The sequence below is a fragment of the Lynx rufus genome, unplaced genomic scaffold (genome assembly GCF_022079265.1).
Source record: "Lynx rufus isolate CCGP_SWC_20201006 ecotype Redwood Valley unplaced genomic scaffold, mLynRuf1.p SCAF_1, whole genome shotgun sequence".
NCBI classification, from domain to species: domain Eukaryota; kingdom Metazoa; phylum Chordata; class Mammalia; order Carnivora; family Felidae; genus Lynx; species Lynx rufus.
The window spans coordinates 6,772,381-6,795,792 of NW_025814823.1; the positions used below are offsets into that span (position 1 = coordinate 6,772,381).

Consider the following 23,412-nt stretch of genomic DNA (forward strand, 5'->3'; position numbering starts at 1 on the left):
ACCGCTGTGCCCCCACCCCCAGCAGCCACAGGGATCTCCTTCTAATGCAGATCAAAACCTATCACCCCCTGCTCAGCACCCCCGAACAGCTTGCTACGACTTTCAAAATAAAACCCAAGCCCCAGGCCCCTCCCTTTTCTATCTTTATCTTACTCCACTCCAGCCACATTAATTTCCTCGCTTTCCGTCAAGCCCTCAGGGCAACTGCAATTTCTATTCTATCCGGTTGGAACAATTTTGCCCCAGATCTTCCAATGGCTTCTCACTTTAACTCTCTGATCTAACAAAACTTATCAACTCCCTCATTCTCTATCCCCTTTCCCTGTTTTTGTTTTGTTTTGTTTTGTTTTGTTTTCACAGCGCCAATACATTATATTACATGATTCAGTGCCTTCCCCGTGAGAATGTCAGCTCCTCGTTTCTGGTGCTCTGCAGGAGCTAAATACATAATAGTTAACCAATACAAACATTCAGCTAGTCTCCCATCATCAAAAGTAACACGGTTATGGGGCGACTGTTAGCCCTGTATCATACCGTAAAAGCACTAAGTGTCACCACTGTATCTATCACACTATAAAAGCACTATGCCACAGTTCTCATATGCTATGATTAGGCAACACGAATTAAAATTTTGAAAACAAAAATCCATTACTGAAGTTAAAACAGATTCTTTCCAGGGGATATCAGAATGATTACTAATATAAAGCAACAGCGATTAGCACAATATTGAGCTGGGATCTACTGAAAATACAAAACCTTAAGTTTACAGCATAACATGGAAGAAAAGGGATTTAAGAACAACAGTCCAGGAGTGCCTGGGTGGCTCAGTCGGGTGAGCATCCAACTCTTGATTTCAGTTCAGGTCTTGAATGCTGTGGGATCAAGCCCCACGTCAGGCTCCCCGCGCTGTGTGTGGAGCCTGCTTAAGATATTCATTCTCTCTCTCCCTCCCTCCCTCCCTCCCCCCACCTTCCGCCTCTCTCACCCACATGTGCTAAAATAAAAAAAATAAAAAAAAAGGAATAAGAGTCCAACAGTGAAAGTTAGTGGTAATTCTCAAACGGGCAGCATCCAATGTTCCAGAGATTAAAAACAACTAGCAGACAATCTCAGGAGGGTGTATACAATTAAATCCTCTGTATTTTTTTTTAATTTATTTTTTAATGTTTATTTTTGGGAGAGAGACAGAGTGGGAATTGGGAAAGGCCAGAGAGAGAGGGAGACAGAATCTGAAGCTGGTTCCAGGCTCCAAGCTGTCAGCACAGAGCCCAATGCAGGCTCGAACCCACGAACCGTGAGATCACGCCCTGAACCGAAGTCGGACGCTTAACCGACTGAACCACCCAGGTGCGCCTGAATCCTCTTTAATTTGTATGTTCCTCTTCTCCTTTACACAATTATCAGGAAAAGAACCGAAAGGCAAAACTGTATTTCAAAACATACAAAAGCCAGCAACATCGAATAATAAACATGCTTTTCCATTCCATATTGTTCCTGAGGTATAGAAAAATGAAACAAAACTACGAAAAGATAAGTTTGGAATACTCATTCTGCAATCAGTTTCATTCAACAAAATAAGTCTACGGTGCACCAATTTACTCTGCCTAAACATATAAAAACTTCCAGAAAACACTGAATTATTAAAAAATAATAAGCACTCTAAAAACAGCCCAGCTCTGACAAACAAATACATAAATGCACACACACCTTTCCAAACACAGTAACTCGAGCTCCGTGTTTAGGAGTGAATCTGAACTTAACAAGTCACTGCACACTTAACAATCACGTTAAGGACTGCATGCGTGTGCCCCCACCAAAATTCGTATGTTGAGATCCTAACCCCCAAAGCGATGCTATTTGGAAATGGGGCCTTTGGAAGGACTTTCAGGTCTTGAGGGCTGGGACCAGCACCCTCGTAAGAAGAGAGAAGAGCGAGCTTGCTTCTCTCTCTCCACCGTGTGGGGGACACAGCAAAAAGGCAGCCGCCTACAAACCAGGAAAAGGGCCGACATCACACGGGGAAGCTGCCAGCATGTTACCCTTGAACTTCGCAGCCTCCAGAACGGTGAGAAATAGGTATCTATTGTTTAAGCCACCCGATCCACGGTATTTTTGTTACGGCAGCCCCAACTAAGAGCACAGACAATACACTGAACGATAATGTCAAGAAAAATATACTATTCAGCGAAAAAGAAAAATAACGTGTATTCTGTGTGAGTTTCAGCTTTCTGATGTTGTACGTTTCTAAAATGCTAACAAAATCACTGAAAGGATGGCATGTTCAATTACCATGCACTTGAATTTTCTACCAGGACAAAATTTCTGAAGTTTCATACCAATACAGACAAAAAAGACAGAGAGGACTTGAATCACTCAGCCATTCTCTAATGGAGTTGTTTGTGGTGTCCTTAAAAACAGAAGACACTCTACGATTCTGTAATTTGAGAAAGTAAAGATGTTTGGCTTTCATAGGGGAAACACTTAAAAAGATTTATTTTTGTGAGCGATGGTTCCACTGCTCTGTATCTGTATTTGGAGGAAATAAAATCTTTTAACACCTGAATCAGACTCAAGAACAATAAATAGCCTATTGTCACATTATTTCAGCGTCGTCTTGTGTTTTGGGAAACTAGATTTGACCCACGAGGCCTATCTCAATTCATGGGATAATGAATGGTGTCAGCTCAGTTAAGCACAGGATTATTCAGTAGTATGTTTAATAACCAATCTTAAAGACTTCTCAAATCTTATCTCTTATCTTTTGATAAGAAATCAAACTAAAATACCACTCGATTTTATTTCTACAATGATTTAAATGCCTTTATCAAACAAAACAGAATTCCACATGTTATTTAAGTCCCATTTGAATTCTTTAACAGACGCTGCTAGGCAGAATAAGGGATTTAGACGTCAGGAAGACATATGGGACCCTGACAAGCCACTTTTACTTCTCTGAGCGTCAACCATCTCAGGCCAAGAGAGAGAATAATGTCTAACATAGGGGCTTGCTGTGAAAATTAAGTGAAAAACATTTTAAGAGAGAAAAGGAAAGCGGGGCTTAATCAGTAACTATTTTCATTAAAGGGGTGAGTGGAGTTAAAACCACCTACCCTAAGCCAAAAAGTTTTATTATTCTGGCTCTTTCCTTTCCCTGGGGTAGGACTCCTGGAAAGGTTCGCTTTTGTCCTTTTCATGGCTAAAACAGGCTCTCTGCATCAGGTCATTGTAAGGATAGAATGGGTTAAGGGTTAACGTATGGAAAGCATTACCAAAACAATAACGTGGGGGGGGGGGGAACCATAATACTTCACTCTTGATAGAAAAGTCAGGCAGGCAAAAAAAAAAAAAAAAAAAATCATTTCTATCTCCTGGCATAAAGAAATTTGGTCTTTGTCTAACATACTTCCAAAATGAATCACACCTCATTTTAATTACTGTGTGGCTGCCTCCTCACTAAACTGGCATGTCCTTAAAGACAGGAACATCAGCTTTGGTCTCTTCAATGGCTAACATATTGTCAGGCATAAAACAGATGCTTGGTCAGTGCTTACTGGCTTACAGTGTGCCGTATTTACCCTTCCTGTTACGTAAGAATATATTCAGAAGTAGAAGAATTACCATTTTCCTTCCGTAATCTTGTTATGAACTTCTTAGGAGGAATCACCCCAACCTTCTTCTTCTGAGTGGCTATGCTATGGAAGAGGTCTGCTAGGCAGGTAAGAAGGTTCTCCTTCTTCCTAGGTTGGCTCTTGTAAGCTAGAACTTTTTCCCGAAACGGACGACAAAAATAAAGTGCTTGAAGAACTGAATTACAGTAGCAGGTATTCCCAAACTAGAATAGAAAAAAAAAAAAAATCTTGTTAAATTTGGGGCAACATATTTTCAAGAGAAAGAATTTCCATGTGTACAATTAAGAAAACAGAGACAAGACAGGGAATTTACGACCCTCATAAATTAAAAGGTATCTGAGAGTAGAAATAATTATTCTGATTACAAATTTGCCCTTTTTTTTGACATTAAATGGAATGCTCCAGGCACTGGTTGCAGGTTAAAATGGAAGGAAAACAGATGCGATAAATTTGGCCTTTATGAAAACAAATTCAAAAAATTATATAGTTTAAACAAAGTAGTTAAGGTTTAGAATTCTGTGTAATTTTTTCTTTTTCAATTCCCACTATTATTATATGTTGGTCGGATACTAACCAACCATTTATATAGGATACATTTTAAAACACAGCTCTCAAAAATTCTTGAAAAAAACACAAAAGTAAAGTTTTCTATCCAATTCTTAAGTGCCATTCAAGAAATAAAAGCAAAAAGCAAAGTCAAATGAGATCCTGTGAAATATTACATTAAAAACCATCAGAAGAGCACGTGGGTGGCTCAGTCAGTTAACATCTGACTCTCGATCTCAGCCTGGGTCATGATCTCACGGGTTGGTGGGACTGAGCTCCGCGTCGGGCTCTGCACTGACAGCACGGAGCCTGCTTAGGATTCTCTCTTTCTCCCTTTCTCTCTGCCCCTTCCCAGGTCACGCTCCCTCTCTCTCAAAATAAATACACTTAAAAAAAAAAAATCATCAGAGTGCCAGCACAACCACCACTGAAATGCTGAGATGCCGGGTCACATCATTCTGGATATATTACAAATGAGCGTCAGGTGCAGAGTTAAATCCTCAACTTCTTACCGGCCATGTGATCTGGAATGTGTAACTACAGCTCACTGAACTTCAACTTCCTACTCTTTAATAATGGGGAAAACACTCCTACCTTAAGAGAAACTGATACATAGTTTGACAAACATTTGTTGTCTCCCTTTTCCCTTCCCATTAATAGACACTCGCTCCCAAAGTCAGCTGACAAAACACCCAAAAGCCAGGGAGGACCTGGGGGGGGGGGGGTACCTTGAGAGTATAAAAAAGGAAAGAGGGCAATTCTCACAGCACCATCATGCAGTGAAGTCACACGCATACTAACCTAAAAGGCTAGGCAGAGAAGACTTTTAATAATGAGCAAGGTCAAACTCCTGTCCTTTGCTTATGCTTAAAACCAGGAAGGATAAATTAAAAGCTAATAAAACTGGTTATTTATAAGGAAAGAAGGAAGAGTGGAGAGAATTCAAAGCACATTTTTAAAAACGTCTGCTTTGCACCCATTTTTTTAAAAAATAAATTAAGAAGTACCCAGAGGAAAAAAAAAAAAAGAAATTCCTAAAACTGAAAGGAAATAGAGATCAGTGAAAACTAAATGTTTATTAAGTTGGGGGAGAACTACACAAAAAATTACTTCAAGCAATTTTAAAACACAGAATTTTTATCATACATGCCTACGGAAAAAGTCTAAGAATAAAAAGAAAAAAAGGAATCTTAAATGGCATCCAGTAGTCGCATTGTTAGAATTAGTTTATTGACATTGTTATTCTGAAACCCCTACAGATTTCTGAAGGACAAAGCAAGCAAAGACTTACATTAATATCCTTAGGAACCAAAATTATTAATGCGAAGGAAAAAAGCTACAGTAATAAAGAGTAAAAGCCTTGTAAACTTAAACTGGAATGTGAAGTTATCAATTATAAACTCATGTCTTTCTGTGTGTGTGCGTGTGTTCAACTTCTGTCCACCTCAAGGCCTAGCAGCAGCAGCAAGCTTCCCTGGCACGCAGATTATAGTCTTTAAAAACCTTTTACCCGCAAAAAGAAACTAGGATGCCTCGCGGATATGGCTATCTATACAAGGTCTGGGACAGGAAATACACAAATACAGATTAGCCTGGAATATCTTTTTGTGTGGATTCAAGAGCCAACTTTCATCAAAAAGAAATACTGCAATTGACAACATAAAAATTTATGAAAAATGACATTAAAAAAAAAGAGACCTCTCCATGGGAAGTCGCAAACTAATACATCAAAGGAAAACATCAAAGTTTTCTCTTGTCTTTCTTGTAAGAACAACATTCCAGAAGGCTCTAAATAGCTGCTGAAAGAAATTCTAGCTTACAGAACAATCCCAGCTAATAAATTCCAAAGAAATGATTGTAAATAATGGACTGGGCAGTGATTATCAGGGGATACTAAAAGCATTAAAGACTGATGGAGAACTTTAAAATGATCTGAACCCTCAGTGCATTCCAGCATCATTAAAAAAGAACCACAAAATTTCTATGTCTCCTGGAGAAATACATAGCAGCTCTTATGAAGTGTTCTTTTGTTTTTTAAACAAAACCACTAGGGGCACCTGGGTGGCTCAGTCGGTTGGGCGTCTGACTTCGGCTCAGGTCATGATCTCACAGCTTGTGAGTTTGAGCCCCGCGTCGGGCTCTGTGCCGACAGCTCGGAGCCCTGGAGCCTGCTTCGGATTCTGGGTCTCCCTCTCTCTCTGCCCCTCCCCCACTCATGCTGCTTCTCTCTCAAAAAAAAAAAATAAATAAACATTTTTTAAAAATTAAAAAAAAAAACAACACTAAATTTATATCTAGCATCTAGACCTAACTATCAATTTACAGATATTCAAACAGAGAAACAAGTTAAACAATACCACAAAAAAGGAACAGAACGTGTGGCCCAGTGAGGGTTTTACATTCATAGTGTTGGTCAGAGCCAAGAAGTAGTTTCATAAAAACAGATGCTTAAGAGGCTTTCCAAAGAAATACTAAAAGAGGTAGATAACTGGGCGATGCACTGATACTATTGATAAATGTAACCATGGAAACTTTCATAAAGCCTATCCAGGGGCTAAGTACACCTGCAGCAGAACCTACAATATTAAGATTAATGTACCAATTACTCAGTATTCGTCAGTCTAAAGCAATACTAGGATTCATACCATGGTCTAATGACGCTAATGACCAACAAACTATACCTCTGTCAACGGAAGAGAAGATTCCATCTCCATAATTTGGTCATTTTTATTCAAGAATAAGCAACAGAGACTCCAATGACTTCCACAGAGTAGGTAGATTAAAAACAAAAGACAGCATCTCACAGTGTATTAGAAAAACGTACGATAGTAAAACTTGACTGACATAAAAAAGAAGCAAATGGCTTCCAAGCTTAGTAAAGAACCCGAGGGAGTCTGTATTCTGTAGAGAATGCTGGAAGGCAGCCCCTTCCTTGCTCATCTCCTGAATGTAAGGCAATAAGTAACTTTATAGTCCGTTATTTGATGTCTTCTCTTATGGTCTTGCACTTATGTTCATCAATTCCAGTAAGGAAAAATGAAAGTGTGAAACTACTACTATTTCTCTAGAATAAACAATCACTTTCAATCTTATTCATAACTCTGAAACTTTTCTTTCAATTTCCTTGATAGCAGCTTTCATTCAAGTTCCTAAGACCTAAAAATGTATCTTTCAAGTGCATAGCTTTCATGCAAAAGATGGTCTGGGATGATTTCCTCCACACTCCTGTTTCTGAATGTTCAATTTCTTTTTAAAAATTTTAAAAAACATTTTTTAATGTTTATTTATTTTTGAGAGAGAGAAAGAGACAGAGCTTGAGTGGGGGGAAGGGCAGAGAGACAGAGAGACAGAGAGAGAAGAGAGAGAAGGAAACACGCAATCCGAAGCAGGCTCCAGCTCTGAGCTGTCAGCACAGAGCCTGACGCGGGGCTCGAACCATGAACCGTGAGATCATGAGCTGAGCCAAAGTTGGATGCTTAACCAACTGAGCCACCCAGGTGCCCCCGAATGCTCAATTTCTAAATAAGACATTGCTATAGGGTTGACACCTACCCTATCTTCTCAGCTTATTTTGAAGATCAGAGGTATAATCCGGCTTAAAATCAGGGAAACAAATTTTAAAAGCTGCCACCTCCTCAAGGTCTGATCACTGATTTTTCAATTGCTCACTGAACACAATGACCTATGCTTGCTTTCCCTCATTAAGATTATTAGGGATGTGTACTCACAATGAACACAAATAAAAATTATGTATGTGTTACATTCTACACATTAAAATTACTTTTATAAAATATAAAATTTATATACATAAAAACATACATTATATACAGTTTGCCCCTGAACAATGAGGAAGTTAGGGGCGCTGATCCCTCACACGGTCAAAATCTGTGTGTAGGGGCACCTGGGTGGCTCAGTAGGTTAAGTGTCTGACTCTTGACTTCAGCTCAGGTCATAATCTCACGGTTCATGAGATCAAGCCCCACGTCGAGCTCTGCGCTGACAGCACAGGACCTGCTTGGAATTCATTCATTCATTCATATTCATTCTCTCTCTCTGTCTCTCTCTCTCTCTCTCTCTCTCTCCCCGCCCCCCCCCCCCTTTCTCTCTGCCCCTCCCCTGCTTATATGCACTCTCAAAATAAAAAAATAAACATTAAAAAAAAATCTGAGTTGGTGTGCCTGGGTGGCTCAGTGGGTTAAGTGTCCAACTTCAGCTCAGGTCATGATCTCACGGTTCGTGGTTTGAGCCCCGCATCAGGCTCTGTGCTGACAGCTCGGAGCCTGGAGCCTGCTTCGGATTCTGTGTCTCCTTCTCTCTGCTCCTCCCCTGCTCGTGCTCTCTCTCACAAAAACAAAAAAACAAAACAAAACAAAACAAAAAAAAAACATTAAAAATTTACAGGGCACCTGGGTGGCTCAGTCAGCTAAGTGTCCGACCTTGGCTCAGGTCATGATCTCGCGGTTAGTGAGTTCAAGCCCCACATCGGGCTCTGTGCTGATGGCTCAGAGCCTGGAGCCTGCTTCGGATTCTGTGTCTCCCTCTCTCTCTGCGCCTCCCCCACGCATACTCCCTCTCTCAAAAATAAACATTAAAAAATTTTTTTTTACAAAAATATCTGAGGGCAACTTTTGACTCTGCAAAAACTTAGACTACTGTTGACTGGAAGCCTTACCAGTAACAATCAATTGACACATATTTTATATGTCGTAGGTACTATGTACTGTATTCTTTTACAACAAAGCTAGAGAAAAGAAAATGCTATTAAGATCATAAGGTAGAGAACAGACATTTACAGTACTGTGTTAAAAAAAAAAAAAAAAAAATCCATGTATAGAGGGACCGGGGCAGCTCAAACCCATGTTGTTCAAAGGTCGACTGTATAACAAATGTGACTAAGGCCAAGTAGATATTTTAAATTTTTGTCTGACTTACATTAATTTTGTTTTCACTAAAGATTATCAATGCTTCAGTGAGAGCAATAAAATTGAGTACGCCTTCTGGTAAGCTGTGGCTTATACAGTGATTGACAGACTGGGTTTATGCTCAGTATATCCTATGAGCTATCAAAGACTCAGACACACACAGAGAGGTGCAAATGGGAAGTTCTTTTATGGCCTTACTTTCTAAAATAGTATATTAACTTTTTTTTTTTTTAACGTTTATTTATTTTTGAGACAGAGCATGAACGGGGGAGGGTCAGAGAGAAGGAGACACAGAATCCGAAACAGGCTCCAGGCTCTGAGCTGTCAGCACAGAGCCTGACGCGGGGCTCGAACTCACGGACCGCGAGATCGTGACCTGGCTGAAGTCGGACGCTTAACCGACTGCGCCACCCAGGCGCCCCCGTTTTATTTATTTTTGAGACAGGAAGAGACAGAGTATGAACAGGGGAGGGTCAGAGAGAGGGAGACACAGAATCTGAAACAGGCTCCAGGCTCTGAGCGGTCAGCACAGAGCCCGACGCGGGGCTTGAACTCACGGACCTCGAGATCCTGACCTGAGCCGAAGTCAGCCGCCTAACCGACTGAGCCACCCAGGCACCCCCGATACTAACTTTTCAATCCTACCACGTCTGTTGGAACTCACCTGAGCGATCACCTGCCTTGCCAGCAGCATGGCGTGGTGAGGAAGTCACAAGCCCTGAAACTGAACTGCCTTGGGCTCAAGCTGGGTTCCGCTACCTGACCGCGGGAAATCACTGAGCCACGCCGTTCATCCGTTTCCTCATCTGTGAGTGTGGTTTACAATACAGCCCACACCTCGTAAAACCTTGTAAAGAATTAAATTAGCAACCTGCATGGAGCACTTCCCCAGCACTCCATCACCGCACTGTTATTTCTGAACAATCTTTTTAAGTCATGTGGCCATTTTGAAAACCTAGGTTAACCGAATGAAATTAAATCATGTAATCTCTTAATCTCTGTTCAAATTATAATAGATTGCAACCGCACAAACGAATAAGAGACAATGATACCATCGACTCGCTCATGTCGAACTTGAGTGTCACAGGACCACTGCACACACGGATAGAGCCTGGAGCCTGCTTCAGATCCTGTGTCTCCCTCCCTCCCTCCCTCTCTCTCTCTCTCTCTCTCTGCCCCTCCCCTGCTCACATTCTGTCTCTGTCTCTCAAAAAAGAATAAACGTTAAAAAGCAATTTTTTTTTTAACGTTTCAAGATGTTTGTTAAAGGCTCCGTTGTCCCATGCTGGAGGCTGGTGATGATGATGCCTATCCTGTGCACGTCCCCTTCTAAAGGAAGGTCCTCTTCCCCAGCACAGTTCAGGTGGCCCTGTTCTGTTCATTTGTTGGCTTTAATTTATTTACTTATTTGAGACAGCGTGAGCGGGGAGGGGCAGAGAGAGAGAGAGAGAGAGAGAGAGAGAGAGAGAATCCCAAGCAGGCTCCGCTCTGTTAGCACGGAGCCTGACGGGGGGGGGGGGGGGGGGGGGGCTGAAACCCACCGACAGCGAGATCACGACCTGAGCTGAAACCAAGAGTTGGACGCTTAACCAACGGAGCCAGGTGCCCTAGGTGGCCCTGTTTTTTAACACTATACCCCACATTTCCCTATCCACCACTCTCACTACAGTCAAGTAAACCTAATCTAAAAATGTCCTTCCATATGCTAGTGGACATCCATTCCTTACCCTACACTACCTCACTCTAGTGTCCCACCCTTCCTTATAGGAACAGACGTCTCTACATAAATGCCATAGGGTTGTCAATCACAAACCTTTTTACAGACCCTGCCAACAGGGCCATCCACTTGACCCAATCTCGGCAGAATACTTGGGCCAGAGTTCTTTTGTCAGGTCTAATACGAACATTCTCTGGGATCTCTGACAATGCAACCCTCAAGCAGCCTATGGCCAGCAGGTGGAGAGAAACTAAAGGAGAATAAATCAGTGCAAAAGCAAATAGAACCAAGAGACATTTGCCTAATCAATTTTATGACTTACAAATGGAAAGAAAGTTTCATTTTTACTCGCGGCCTTCACAAAGGCCCCTGAATCCAGAATTCCGGCCAATGACTACGGGCAATTCAGGCTTAAAAGCCTCTTGTAAGATGGTCTAGGAACACAGTTGTTATTTTATAACAAAGATTTTAGGGAAAAGCACATTCCACTGCAGCCTCACAAATCGATTTAATGAGGCCACCTGTCTCTTGGCAGTTATTAGAAATTAATATAGAACCATATAATAAAATAATGAAAAAAGACTCTTAAAAATGTAGGCTGCACAAGTAGGAAAGAGATACTAACTGAAATCACTCCATTTACTAAAATAAGTACTCATTAGCGACAAGATACAGGGAAAAAGGCAATCCGGTTCATGAGATTAAAACCATTTGTTTTCAAAGAATTTAGCTGGCCCTATACACAGCTGACATTTAAGCAGGATATTTTACAACAAGAGAAAGCTTCCAAAAGGCTCCCTTGTCTACACAAGACCATCTCTCAACCCTCACACCACACTAGTATTTCTCCTCTCAGACTTCCAATAACATCAGAAATACGAACGCATTCACAAGAGTTAAACCAACGGGAAATCCCCACGCTATGTATTATGCAAATTACAGTGGCAGACATCAGAATTAGGAAGAGTAAACTGCCATAAAAGTCATCATTTGTGAAAACAGTCTTCCAAGATAAAAAGATCTGCAACCACAAATAATGGAAAATACGTTGTCATTAACAATGTTGGGATCAACCACCACACTGAATTTTCTGTTAATCCAACTGTGGTTATTCTTCTTCTCCATTAAAAAAAAAAAAAAAAAAAGTCCGGGGGAGCCTGGGTGGCTTTGTTGGTTAAGTGTCTGACTTTGGATCTCAGCCCAGGTTTTGACCATCTTAGAGCTCAGGCCCCGTGCTGGGCTCCACACTGGGCCTGGAGACTCCGTTTCCAAAAAAAGCCCGATTTTCTACCTGTCCAAATACACGTACTATTTCCCAAAGGCAAGTGCTAGTGAGTAAGTATGCCGCTTGCCCATCACAAAAAGGATCCAATCAGGCAGGTCTAACAGGAACTCTTCTCAGCGTAAGCCTTTTCTTAAAAGCTGTTACAATGAACCACGGAGGGGCACCTGGGTGGCTCGATCCGTTAAGCATCCAACTCATGGTTTTGGATCAGGTCATGCATGATCTCATGGTTAGTGAGACTGAGCCCCACACCGGGCTCTGCACTATCAGAAATTGGGATTCTTTCTCTCCCCTTCTCTGCCCCTCCCCTCCCCTCCCCCCCCCCTCCCCTCCCCGCGCGCGTCTCTCTCTCTCTCTCAAAAGAAACATTTTTTAAAAAATGAACCTTGGAAACTCACACTTAGCTAAGAACAGATTAATAAAAAGAAAATACATGTGTGTCTCATTTTAACAAAATCCAATTGTTAGAAAAGATAAACCACAGAATTTCTTCTTTTTTTTTAAACGTTTATTTATTTTTTTTTTTTTTCAACGTTTATTTATTTTTGGGACAGAGAGAGACAGAGCATGAACGGGGGAGGGGCAGAGAGAGAGGGAGACACAGAATCGGAAACAGGCTCCAGGCTCTGAGCCATCAGCCCAGAGCCCGACGCGGGGCTCGAACTCACGGACCGCGAGATCATGACCTGGCTGAAGTCGGACGCTTAACCGACTGCGCCACCCAGGCGCCCCTAAACGTTTATTTTTGAGAGAGAGAGTGAGCACGAGCAGGGGAGAGGGAGACACAGAATCCGAAGCAGGCTCCAGGCTCCGAGCTGTCAGCACAGAGCCCGACGCGGGACTCCAACCCACAAGCTGTGAGATCATGACCTGAGCCGAAGTCGGACGCTTAACCGAATGAGCCACCCAGGCGCCCCAAAGAATTTCCTAAACCACAGAATTTCTTAAAGCAGCTACATTCCAGTGTTGTTTTCAATAGGAACTACCTGGCAGACAGAGATGGGGGGCGGAGGGGTTAAAATGTTGATCTCTGAATTAACTAAGCTACACTCCCAAAGCTCCACCCTTATTTTTTAGGAACTCCTATAAATACTGTGATAACTCCATAAATTAAAAAAAAAAGAAAAAAGAAAAAAAGGAGGAGGGGGGAGGGGGGAAAGAAACAAGAGTGATATTTTTTTTAGATAATTTTTTTTTTTCAACGTTTATTTATTTTTGGGACAGAGAGAGACAGAGCATGAACGGGCGAGGGGCAGAGAGAGAGGGAGACACAGAATCGGAAACAGGCTCCAGGCTCTGAGCCATCAGCCCAGAGCCCGACACGGGGCTCGAACTCACAGACCGCGAGATCATGACCTGGCTGAAGTCGGACGCTTAACCGACTACGCCACCCAGGTGCCCCAACAAGAGTGATATTTTAAGAGCTTAAAAATACAGGGGTGCCTGGGTGGCTCAGTTGGTTAAGCATCCAACACCACATCCAGTCTGTGGAGCCTGCTTTGGATTCTTGTCTGTCTGTCTCTCTCTCTCTGCCCCCTGCTCATCCGCTCATGCCCCCCCCCCTCAAAAATAAACATTATTTTTTTAAAAACAGGACTTCTAGAAAAAGGTTAAGACTACAGAACACAGTTGCAAGGGAGCCTGACAGTTTAAACCATGGAAAAAGTTAATCACTATACTGGTTCTGCTGCATGTACTCTGACCATCAATTACCTTCTCAATATAATTCAAGGTGTTCATCAATCTTTCAAGGTTGGAGCCCTGGCTACCTCAGGGGAGCTCAATTCTTTGGTGTACTAACTAGGCACAGAGATCAGAAACTATATTTCCACCCATCAGAAGAGTCTCTGGAGGGGATAAGGACAAAGATTCCCCTAAAATTCTCGTACTAACTTTACTCCCTCTTGCTTCTCTTGGGTTTTACTGAATCTCGGTTAGTCAGCTTCAAGGAAAAGCACCAATACTACCCTCTTAATTTAGATTAATTTAATCTTGATCCACGGGGAGTAATAAAAATAAAACCTTCTAAGAAATCTTTTTTTTTTCCTTTAACACAATTGACCCTGGTATTCTGAGAGATATGTTCAAGTAAAAACAACATTAACAGCAAGGGGAAAACAGGCCTGTAGAACTCATTCTATAGTAAGATTTTATCTAGGATACTGTTTTCCTTGTTGTGAGGCTATCTGCAAAAAAGGTTACAGTCAGATACAAAATGGAGAGATTGAAATATTCATACTGGAGAAGGTTAAAAGTGAGACAGCCTTCAACATATAAAATACTCCTGCGCTAAAGAAAATGGGTTCTTCTGAGACACTATCGATGAATACACCTTTACTACAATTCAAGACACATATTAGCTTGAGTGTGAACCAAATAAGGGTGGCAGCCACACGGAAGTAATAATGAGAGAGAAGAAACTGGGGTTTGCCCATTCCCAGAAGTTAAATGAGGTTTTTGATCACTAGACAACTCTGTACGCAAGCACAAACACCCTAGATATCGGAAGTAAAGGCCAGACTTTCTTGTTAAACAAGGGAAATTACATACATTCAAATATATTCAATTAACTTCCCCCCACCCCTGACAAAACTCCAATGAAATGACAGTAAAAGAATAAATTAGGAAAAAATAAAGGGGGAAAAAAAAGGAGGGTGAGGGTGGGAAAACACAGGTCCAGTTATAAGCCTTTTATTATTATTATTATTATTATTTTAATGCTTATTTCTTGTTTGCTTTGGGAGACAGCGAGCGAGCCGTGCACGAGCGATCAGGGGAGGGGCAGGGAGAGGGAGACAGAGAATCCGGAGTAGGCTCCCTGCTCAGAGCCTGACATGGGGGCTCGATCCCACAAACTGAGATCATGGCCTGAGCTAAAACCAAGAGTCAGTTGCTTATCCACCCCGGCGCCCCTGGTTGTAAGTCTTTTAAAAGGACCGTTCAGACCCCTAGGCACTTCGCCTTTCTTTCAATTGTAGGTTTTAGTCCCCACAGAAGCTGAACAGGAGAAGTCTGGTTCAAGAGCCCTTTAAGGACAGCAGAGGACCGCATGAGGCACCAAACAGAGGACAGGATTCAAGAAGACCCTGAACGAAGCCAGCCCTAGACACAGACTGAAGAAGTCCCTCAGCACCAGGTCAACAGCCCCAGAGAAAAGGCTCTAGCCACTGAAATGGGGGTGGGGGGCAGTCACCTTGGAGAGAAGCCCTTGGTAGACCAGCTCCACCCTAATACACAGAGCCCCAATCAGCTTCTCAGAATTTCATCTTTATGCAGGAATGAAATTTAAGGAGAGCTTCCATTAGGAAAGAGAGTTTAAAATGGTGGCGGGGGGGGGGGGGGTGTCTCAGAAACAATCCAGTAAGGATAAGAAAACCTCAACAACTGTAAATAATATCCTGAGAAAAACCACAGAGAAACAAAACCAAAGAACAAAAGTAACACTCTAAGAAATAAAAAGTGCAATGAACAAGATAAAAAAGGGCGAGTAATAATCCAAAATGGAGAATACAAAGCAGATGATCAAAAATGGGAGAAAACGCAGAAAAAAACAGAGAAATCAGTCTGCATTTCGATATGCAACGAAGGGTATATCAAAAAAGACAGAACAAAGAGATTACACTGATAGGAAGGAAATTATCCAAATGCTAGTATCAGAAATGTTCGAGACTTGAGGAAAACGAAAAATGTCTGAATGAGTTGGTACATAGTCAATGCAACAAAGGGGGGGGGAGGGGGAGGAACACGAAGACACATCATGAAATTTCAGAACATTGTGAATAATCATCCACATTCTGAAAGCCTCCTAAAACACTGTTGGGGGGTTGGGGGGAGGGGGCCACACTCAGAAGAGGTGAAAAATCAGAACAGCATCAGCCCTCTTGACATCAACAGACGCCAGAAAGCCACAGAGTAATCCCTTACAAATTCTGAAGGAAGGCTGTGTACCTAGCTTTAGCAAGAACCAAAACGTTTTTAAATACGAGAGCTCAAAGTTCACCTCCCATGCACGCTCCCTAAAGAAGCTACCATAGAACATGTGCCACAAAGCAGGGAAAAATCCAAGGAAGAAGACCAGTTGTAGAAAAGGAGAGCCATGAAGGAATGTCTAGGGTGAGGGAAAAGAAGTCGATAGACTGTTTTTAATAGCATACAGGCACTTTATTTAGAATGTGGGGGTAGATTCCAGAAACAAGAGCCAGTAGATGAATGAGCAGGCTCCTCTGGGGAGGTGGGCACAGTGGGGTGGAGACTCCTTTTGTACAAGCTTTACACTCTCAAGGGGACTCCCAGCAGGAGAGGAAATGCCCACATCACTTTACCTACACAAGAAATCTACCTTGAACGTCACGGATTGCATACTAGTACTCAGTGAGTGACACACGTGTGTTCAATGGAACTTACTTTGTCCCCTGTATCATCATCTCTTACATAAAGTTTAAAACATTCACCACGGATCTACGTAACAGGACAGCATAAACTACCACAATTGTAGAACACAGATCTGTGGCATTTGTTGATGAGTCAGAAAAAGAGTTAAAACTTCCAAAGAAAGTTCTTCCCAAATTTCAATGATGTATAATAACTAGAATTATCTTCACAAGGACTGGGGATGTATCTTTCTCCTATATTTTGCATTTTTATATCTATGCTAGTGCAACATTGCCAGAAGTCAGCTGACAAAGAGTCCACAGACACATGGAGGCACTTGCAAAACTTTATTTATTACACCTGTACATCTGGACCACTTCTATTTGGACATTTAAATAATTCTCAAAGAAACAAGAGATCACGTAGCATAGGCCATATGAAATTTCGGTTATGAAAAAATTTGATACAAAATAGGAAAAATCTGGCTAACTCCAATCTAAGACCCTTAAGACTTCGAGCAGTCTTGTTTCCCTTCCATTAAAAAGAGTATTTTAGGGGCACCAGGGTGGCTCAGTCGGTTAAGCGTCCGACTTCAGCTCAGGTCATGATCTCGCGGTTCGTGGGTTGAAGCCCTGCGTGGGGCTCTGTGCTGACAGCTCGGAGCCTGGAGCCGGCTTCCGATTCTGTGTCGCCCTCTCTCTCTGCCCCTCCCCTGCTCGTGCTCACTCGCTCGCTCTCTCAAAAATAAATAAACGTTTAAAAAAAAAAAAAAGAGCATTTTAAAATTCCAAATCAAGTTTCTTGGCTTTAAGCCTACTGATGCAAATGAACAATTTTCCTTTAATAAATTATGAAACACATTCAACACTTTGAAAACGATTTGCAACCATAGTTGTGAAGGCGGAGTACCAACGGATACTTACATTGACTAATCCAAAATAGTGCTCATTGACTGGAAACTGTTCTGGACCAATCTCTTTCTCTAATGCCGAGGCATTGGCGCCCTGTAAAATAAAAATTAAAACAAACGAAACAGCACTCTTAGTATTCGTAGTATTTTCATAACATTTCGGTTATAACGTGCATCACAGAGACATCCCTTAAAAAACTGTGTTCCCTTTCACCACGTAACATTACTGAAAGAAAATAAAGGATGATAGTGAAGAGTGAAGGATTTTAATAGTAAGACTAGTTTGCAAGAACTTTCTCAGGAAAGCAAAGCGCGGATCAAGAAGCTGTACTTATAACTTGTGACTTTTGTTCTAGCTAAAGGATTAAAGCCCCTGCTGTACCCGTGCCCTAACGGGGTATAATTCGACAGCCATCTCAGGGAGCCGAAACCAAACACACATGTAGTAGGTGACCTAACAGTTCCTCCAAGTTTGACCTGACGGATCCCCACCCGGGACCCACAGTGACAAGAACGCCGCGTGGGGCGGCACGGACGACCGCACAGCCAACAAGCAGCTAGTCTATGAAATGTGACGGCCAGCTCTGGAGCAGAGTCGAATGATCGGAGCTAGGTTTACATACAAAAGCACGCCTAGTTCTCAAAAACATAATGTTAAATATGAAAAAAAGAAAAACTGAGCTTAACACATACATAAAGACTAGCACCCGGCCATCGGGCTTAAGAATGGATGTTAAACGTCCTTGAGTGGGTGCTGAAGAGCACTGGGGCATTGCAACTGGGGGTGAAGGATAAAAAAGGGAAAAACCAAAACGAAACCCAACAGAAGAAGGGCCCGGCACAGACCACAATCACCTGTCGTGGTCTCAGGAATACGACCGACTCAACTCCGTCCCTGAAAAAGAGGGGAGATGGGGTGCCACTAGGGCCCTGTGTACTGGCACACGCCCCTAAATGGACTCCCAACGTAGCCGGAGAGGGAAAAAAGACAGCAACACTGAAAGCATGATACCTCTAGGTATGTGTACTTAAAACTCCCAAGAAAACATCCCCCCAGACAAAACCCATGCGACATCACTCACAAAATGCCGGCGGCCACTCTGCAAAGCTGCAGTAAAACCTCCTCCGGGGCACGGACATGAAATTAACATCACCTCGGTGCTCAGAAGACCTTGCCGTTTCCTGACTGAGCTCCATCCCTGGACTTGGGAAGGCCAACCTTTGTTAGACAACACATCCTCAACTTCCTGATTGTAAGCACTGATTAGAGGGACTGGGTGGATTGGTGGTCAGATTCTACCAAAACAACACATTTCCTCTAATGTCCTCCAGCCATCCAGCGCTGGTACATAAACGTGACACTGCCTTCGTTATTTTTTTTTTTAATTTGGGACTCGTTTTAGGCTTTACACAAAACCTTGACGGAATCGCTAGTTTACAAACACCCTTTACTTCCAATTTGGCTATGCCCTGTGTTTTGACATCAAATTCAATGATCACAGCAACTTCGAGATCCACTGAACAAATCTGTCTCAGTGGGAATGCTGCAAGCCCCACCCTCCACCCCTGCCAGCTCAAGTACCATGTCAAAGCTTCCTGGCGTATGTTGAAAACTATCAGTAACCCGGATGTTTACCACTTACCATACGAATTCAAAACAATATTCGTTTAAATAAGTATAACCCCTCCCCCACAAAAAAAGAAGAAAGGCTCTATGATCCAAAGTACAACCTCATCACATCTATTTATGTGGACAGTAAAATGTCAGTGCACCTAACTCCGGAAAGCGTTTCTGGCTCGTGGGAAGAACAGGATAACACGTGAACATTCTCTCTCCAATGTAATAGCAATCACATGCCACAGAGCACGTATTCTCACCAGTCCAGATGACCCATTCATCCCCCTACCCGTGACATATCATGCATGCACTGCTTAGAAATCCCTCTCCCCGTCCGCATCCTCAAGGTGGTTTGGCTACGGATCAACTTACTAGCTTCTTTGTGCCTCAGTTTCCTAACTGTAAAAGGAAAATGTCACCAACTACTCTATAGGGCGGCTACAAAGTAACTGAATTGAAACCTTGGTGAAAGCATCCACAGTGCCTGGCACAGAAGCAGGTGTCCCATAAATGATGGCTGCCTTCTCCCCCTTCCCTTCAAATTCAAGGGGGGAAGAAAAGCTACTCTCATTAGCCAGTAATGATCACAAACAAATATCTGCTCCAAGCAATAGCTAAGAAATAGCAAGAGAAGGAAACAAAAGGCACAAGAAAAAATGAGATAGCTATCATTAAAAAAAAACAACTTTGGGGGCGCCTGGGTGGCGCAGTCGGTTAAGCGTCCGACTTCAGCCAGGTCACGATCTCGCGGTCCGTGAGTTCGAGCCCCGCGTCAGGCTCTGGGCTGATGGCTCGGAGCCTGGAGCCTGTTTCCGATTCTGTGTCTCCCTCTCTCTCTGCCCCTCCCCCGTTCATGCTCTGTCTCTCTCTGTCCCAAAAATAAATAAACGTTGGAAAAAAAAAAAAAAAATTAAAAAAAAAAAAAAAAAAAAAAAAAACAACTTTGGCCAACCCCACAAAGCAGTGCAGAGGTATAGTCACTGTACTGTCCAAAAGTCTAACAACAAAGCAAAACCACAATCCAATCGGAGGTCTGGGAGAAAGATGCTAAGTGTGGGAAGGTGGAAACAGCCATAAACCATAGTCATTTAACCTTTCTGGGTTTAAGACGCTTCATTTGCAAGATAAAGGAGTTGGTCTCCACTGATTTTCAAAACCTCCAACTCCTCTACGTTGATCTGTTGCGTTTCCAAGTAATCCACTACCCAAATCAAGATTTTCACAGCTAAACATGTTTAGAAAATTAAAAGACAAGGTAATTTCTACAGTCTCTTCTAACTCAACATTCTAACACTACCGATCACTTTTATCAACCCTCCTGAGGACATGTACTAGATCAACACAAAACTCTAGGAAGTCCAAGCCAACCAATAAATGCCAAGCAACACAATTCAACAGGGAGAGATTACAGTGACAGATGGAGTCAGGGTAGCGGATCCAAATGGAAAGTACAAAGAGAGAACGGGATTTACTTTATGACAGTTCTAAATTAAAGCACACCCTAGTAACATACACCTTACCATGACAAGGACGCTGTATAGCAGATTCTGTGAATGTGCAGGAGATACTCTTATGGCACGAATTCAAGATTTTCTCTGCAGAAATTATCAGAGTACAACTCTACTCTAACTCCATGCCAACTACAAAGGCAAAGAGTAGACGAAGCAATTCAGTTTCTGATGACTGGTTTTCAACACTAGAGTTAGACACAGCTGGGGAAAAACAGCCACCAAGCCAGAAGTTTGCTGCGTAATTTTTAGTATCTGTAGAAGAGTTCTCTGTGTCGTCACCCCTTGAAGATTTTGTTGGAAGTTGGCAAACCCTTTTGTGTCAAATAATGGTCAACAAGCACCCCAAGGTTTAAACTGAACCTAGAATAAGTCAATATCCAATAGCAACGGCTCTGAACAATTCTCTATCCCTACGCTTGAGAAATATGATCCTACTACAATTAACAGTGGTTTACTAAATCAGTGATGCTTTACCAGGACAAAAGAAAGAAATGGTGGCATGCTCAAGTAAGAATTTTTGCTCTAACGCTTTCATACGTATAGGTATCAGGATTCATCTGTTTTGTAGGAGTACATGACACACACACACACAGGAAGAAGACATTCTTTTTGGAGTTTCTAGCTCCGTTTTTGTAACTTACACAAAAGGTTATTTTAGACTCAGTACCTATTAGTACAAAATTCATCATAAGGACGGAATTAGATATCCCTGACTCTCTGATGAAAACAACCAAAAGGTGGATGAATTTTAATATTAAAAGATAAGAATTTACTGAGCTGGTGAGAAAATAAGGAAGCTGCAGAGAACAAAAAACAAAATGATGGGGGAACCCTGCAGGCTAAGCCAATGCCAAAGAGAGATTTCACGCTGAGGGTTAACTGTCAACACTGGTGACCTTTACACGCTCTTCTGACAGCTGAATGAAACAGAGTGCAGGGAAACCGAAAACTTCGGGAGATAGAAAGGCCAACAGAAGACCTGAGCATGGGCACTGAGATCCCAAAAGGGCTGGATCGTCATGTCAGGGGAAGCAAGAAATAATCCTGTACCACAGGAGGAGGCAGCAAGGAAATGCGCCCGGCATGTCCTTGGCACTGAGAGTGGAGGGCGTCTTCCGAAAACTCACAACCCCAAGCTGACTTATGAAAGATTGTAACCCAAATTCATGCCAGCTGTATGATCTCACAGCAAAACCACCTGAGCAGAAAATGTAATTCAGAGAGACCATGAGATGACAGTGCCCTCTTCACCCTACAACCAGCAGAACGACCAAGTTCACCCTGGAAGATAAAGCCAATCCACCCCACAAAAAGTTCCCACAGATAACACTCCAAGAGACCTGAGTTCACAATCAAAACTCATACACATACCCAAAGCCACAGGAAAATAGAGTATTCTATGAATAAAAGCCAGCAGAAGCACAGACGGCAGAATGAGACTCTCAAGACATTTAATATCAGAACTATTTCCGACATGATACAGAACAAATGCATAACATGTGCCAAAAAGTAACACGGGCTTGATTTTAAGAACAAAGATGAGATTCTAAAGCCAAAGCAGATTTTTTTTTAAAGAACCAAATAAAACTTTTAAATATAAAAATTATAATAATTGAAAGTAAAAACTTAATGGTGGGGAGCCTGGGTGGCCCAGTCGGTTGAGTGTCTGACTTTCAGCTCAGGTCATGATCTCACTGCTCCAGGGTTCAAGCCCCACGTCGGGCTCTGTGCTGACAGCTCAGAGCCTGGAGCCTGCTGCAGATTCTGTCTCAGTCTCTCTGCCCCTCCCCTGCTTGTGTGTGCTCTCTCTCTTTTTCTCTCTCAAATACAAGTAAACATTACAAATTTTTTTTTAATTGAAAATGGTAACTAGAGGGACAGTAAAAATATCAGAAGTTGGGGAGAAAGGGATGAAGAGGCAGAGCACAGATTTTTAGGGCAGTGACGATATTCCATGTAATACTACCATGATGAATATGTCATCATACATTTGTTCAGACCCACAGAATGTACCCCAAAAGTAAACAGTAACATAAACTATGGACTTTACCTGATTATGATGTTTCAACATAGTTCATTAATTATGACAAATGTACTACTCTGGTGGGGGGGGGATGATGGTAATGAGGGAGGCTATGCTCACACTGGGGCAGGTCTATATGAGAAATCCATATATCATATGGGAAATCCAAAATCAATTTTGCTGTGAACTAAAACTGCTCTTAAAAACAAACAAAAAGAAACACAGAAAGACTTAATAATTAAATCAGAAAAAAAGAAAAACTCAACGGCTGTGCCAGAGAAACAAAGTTAATATTGGATAATATTTTTTTAGTCAAGATTCCTGTCAATATAATGCCAGTAATCCACACTTTTTATTAAAAACAGGGAATGTTTTATGGAAAACTATCTCATGGAAGAATGGGTCCCTTGTCGAGCTGCTGTAGAGACCACGGCATACTATTAATGACACTGACCCGGACCTGGCAAAGCTAGAGTCCTGGGTCTGGTCCCGGCCATGCCAGCAGCTAGCCGTAACAACCTGAGGCAAAACGCTTTTCTGTCTGGACCCCGGTCGTCTCACGTGTAAGACCTTGATCCCTACAGCACCTCTCATCCCCACCCTCTAGCAACGTGTGGGAACCTGCTGGATCGTCCAATCTCATTAAGATGTAAAGGATACAATGTTGGATAGTCTATGGAAGGTCAAACATTAAGGTCTGAAAAAAACTCAGGATGTATTTTCACATCCTCAGAAAGCCATCCGATCGGAGAACGTGCAGGCCATGGAGTAAGCACCTCTGTAAACCTGCCTACTGTGGATTCCTAGAAAGGTGAGCAATGCTTCTTTTTCATGCCAAAAAAAAAAAAAAAAAAAACATCCAAGTGAAAGAAAAGTTGAA

The 23,412-nt window shown here is 42.2% G+C and overlaps 1 protein-coding gene across 1 annotated transcript in view; it reads right to left on the bottom strand.

The window, feature by feature from the left end:
- Nucleotides 1-23,412, bottom strand: part of USP12 (ubiquitin specific peptidase 12) — a 107,180-nt gene that overhangs the window by 32,489 nt on the left and 51,279 nt on the right. The window contains exons 2-3 of the mRNA XM_047078065.1: nt 17,394-17,474; nt 3,619-3,832 (exon numbers count right to left, since the gene is read on the bottom strand). Of these exons, the coding sequence (XP_046934021.1) occupies nt 3,619-3,832; nt 17,394-17,474 (295 nt within the window). The remainder of the gene's footprint in view (nt 1-3,618; nt 3,833-17,393; nt 17,475-23,412) is intronic.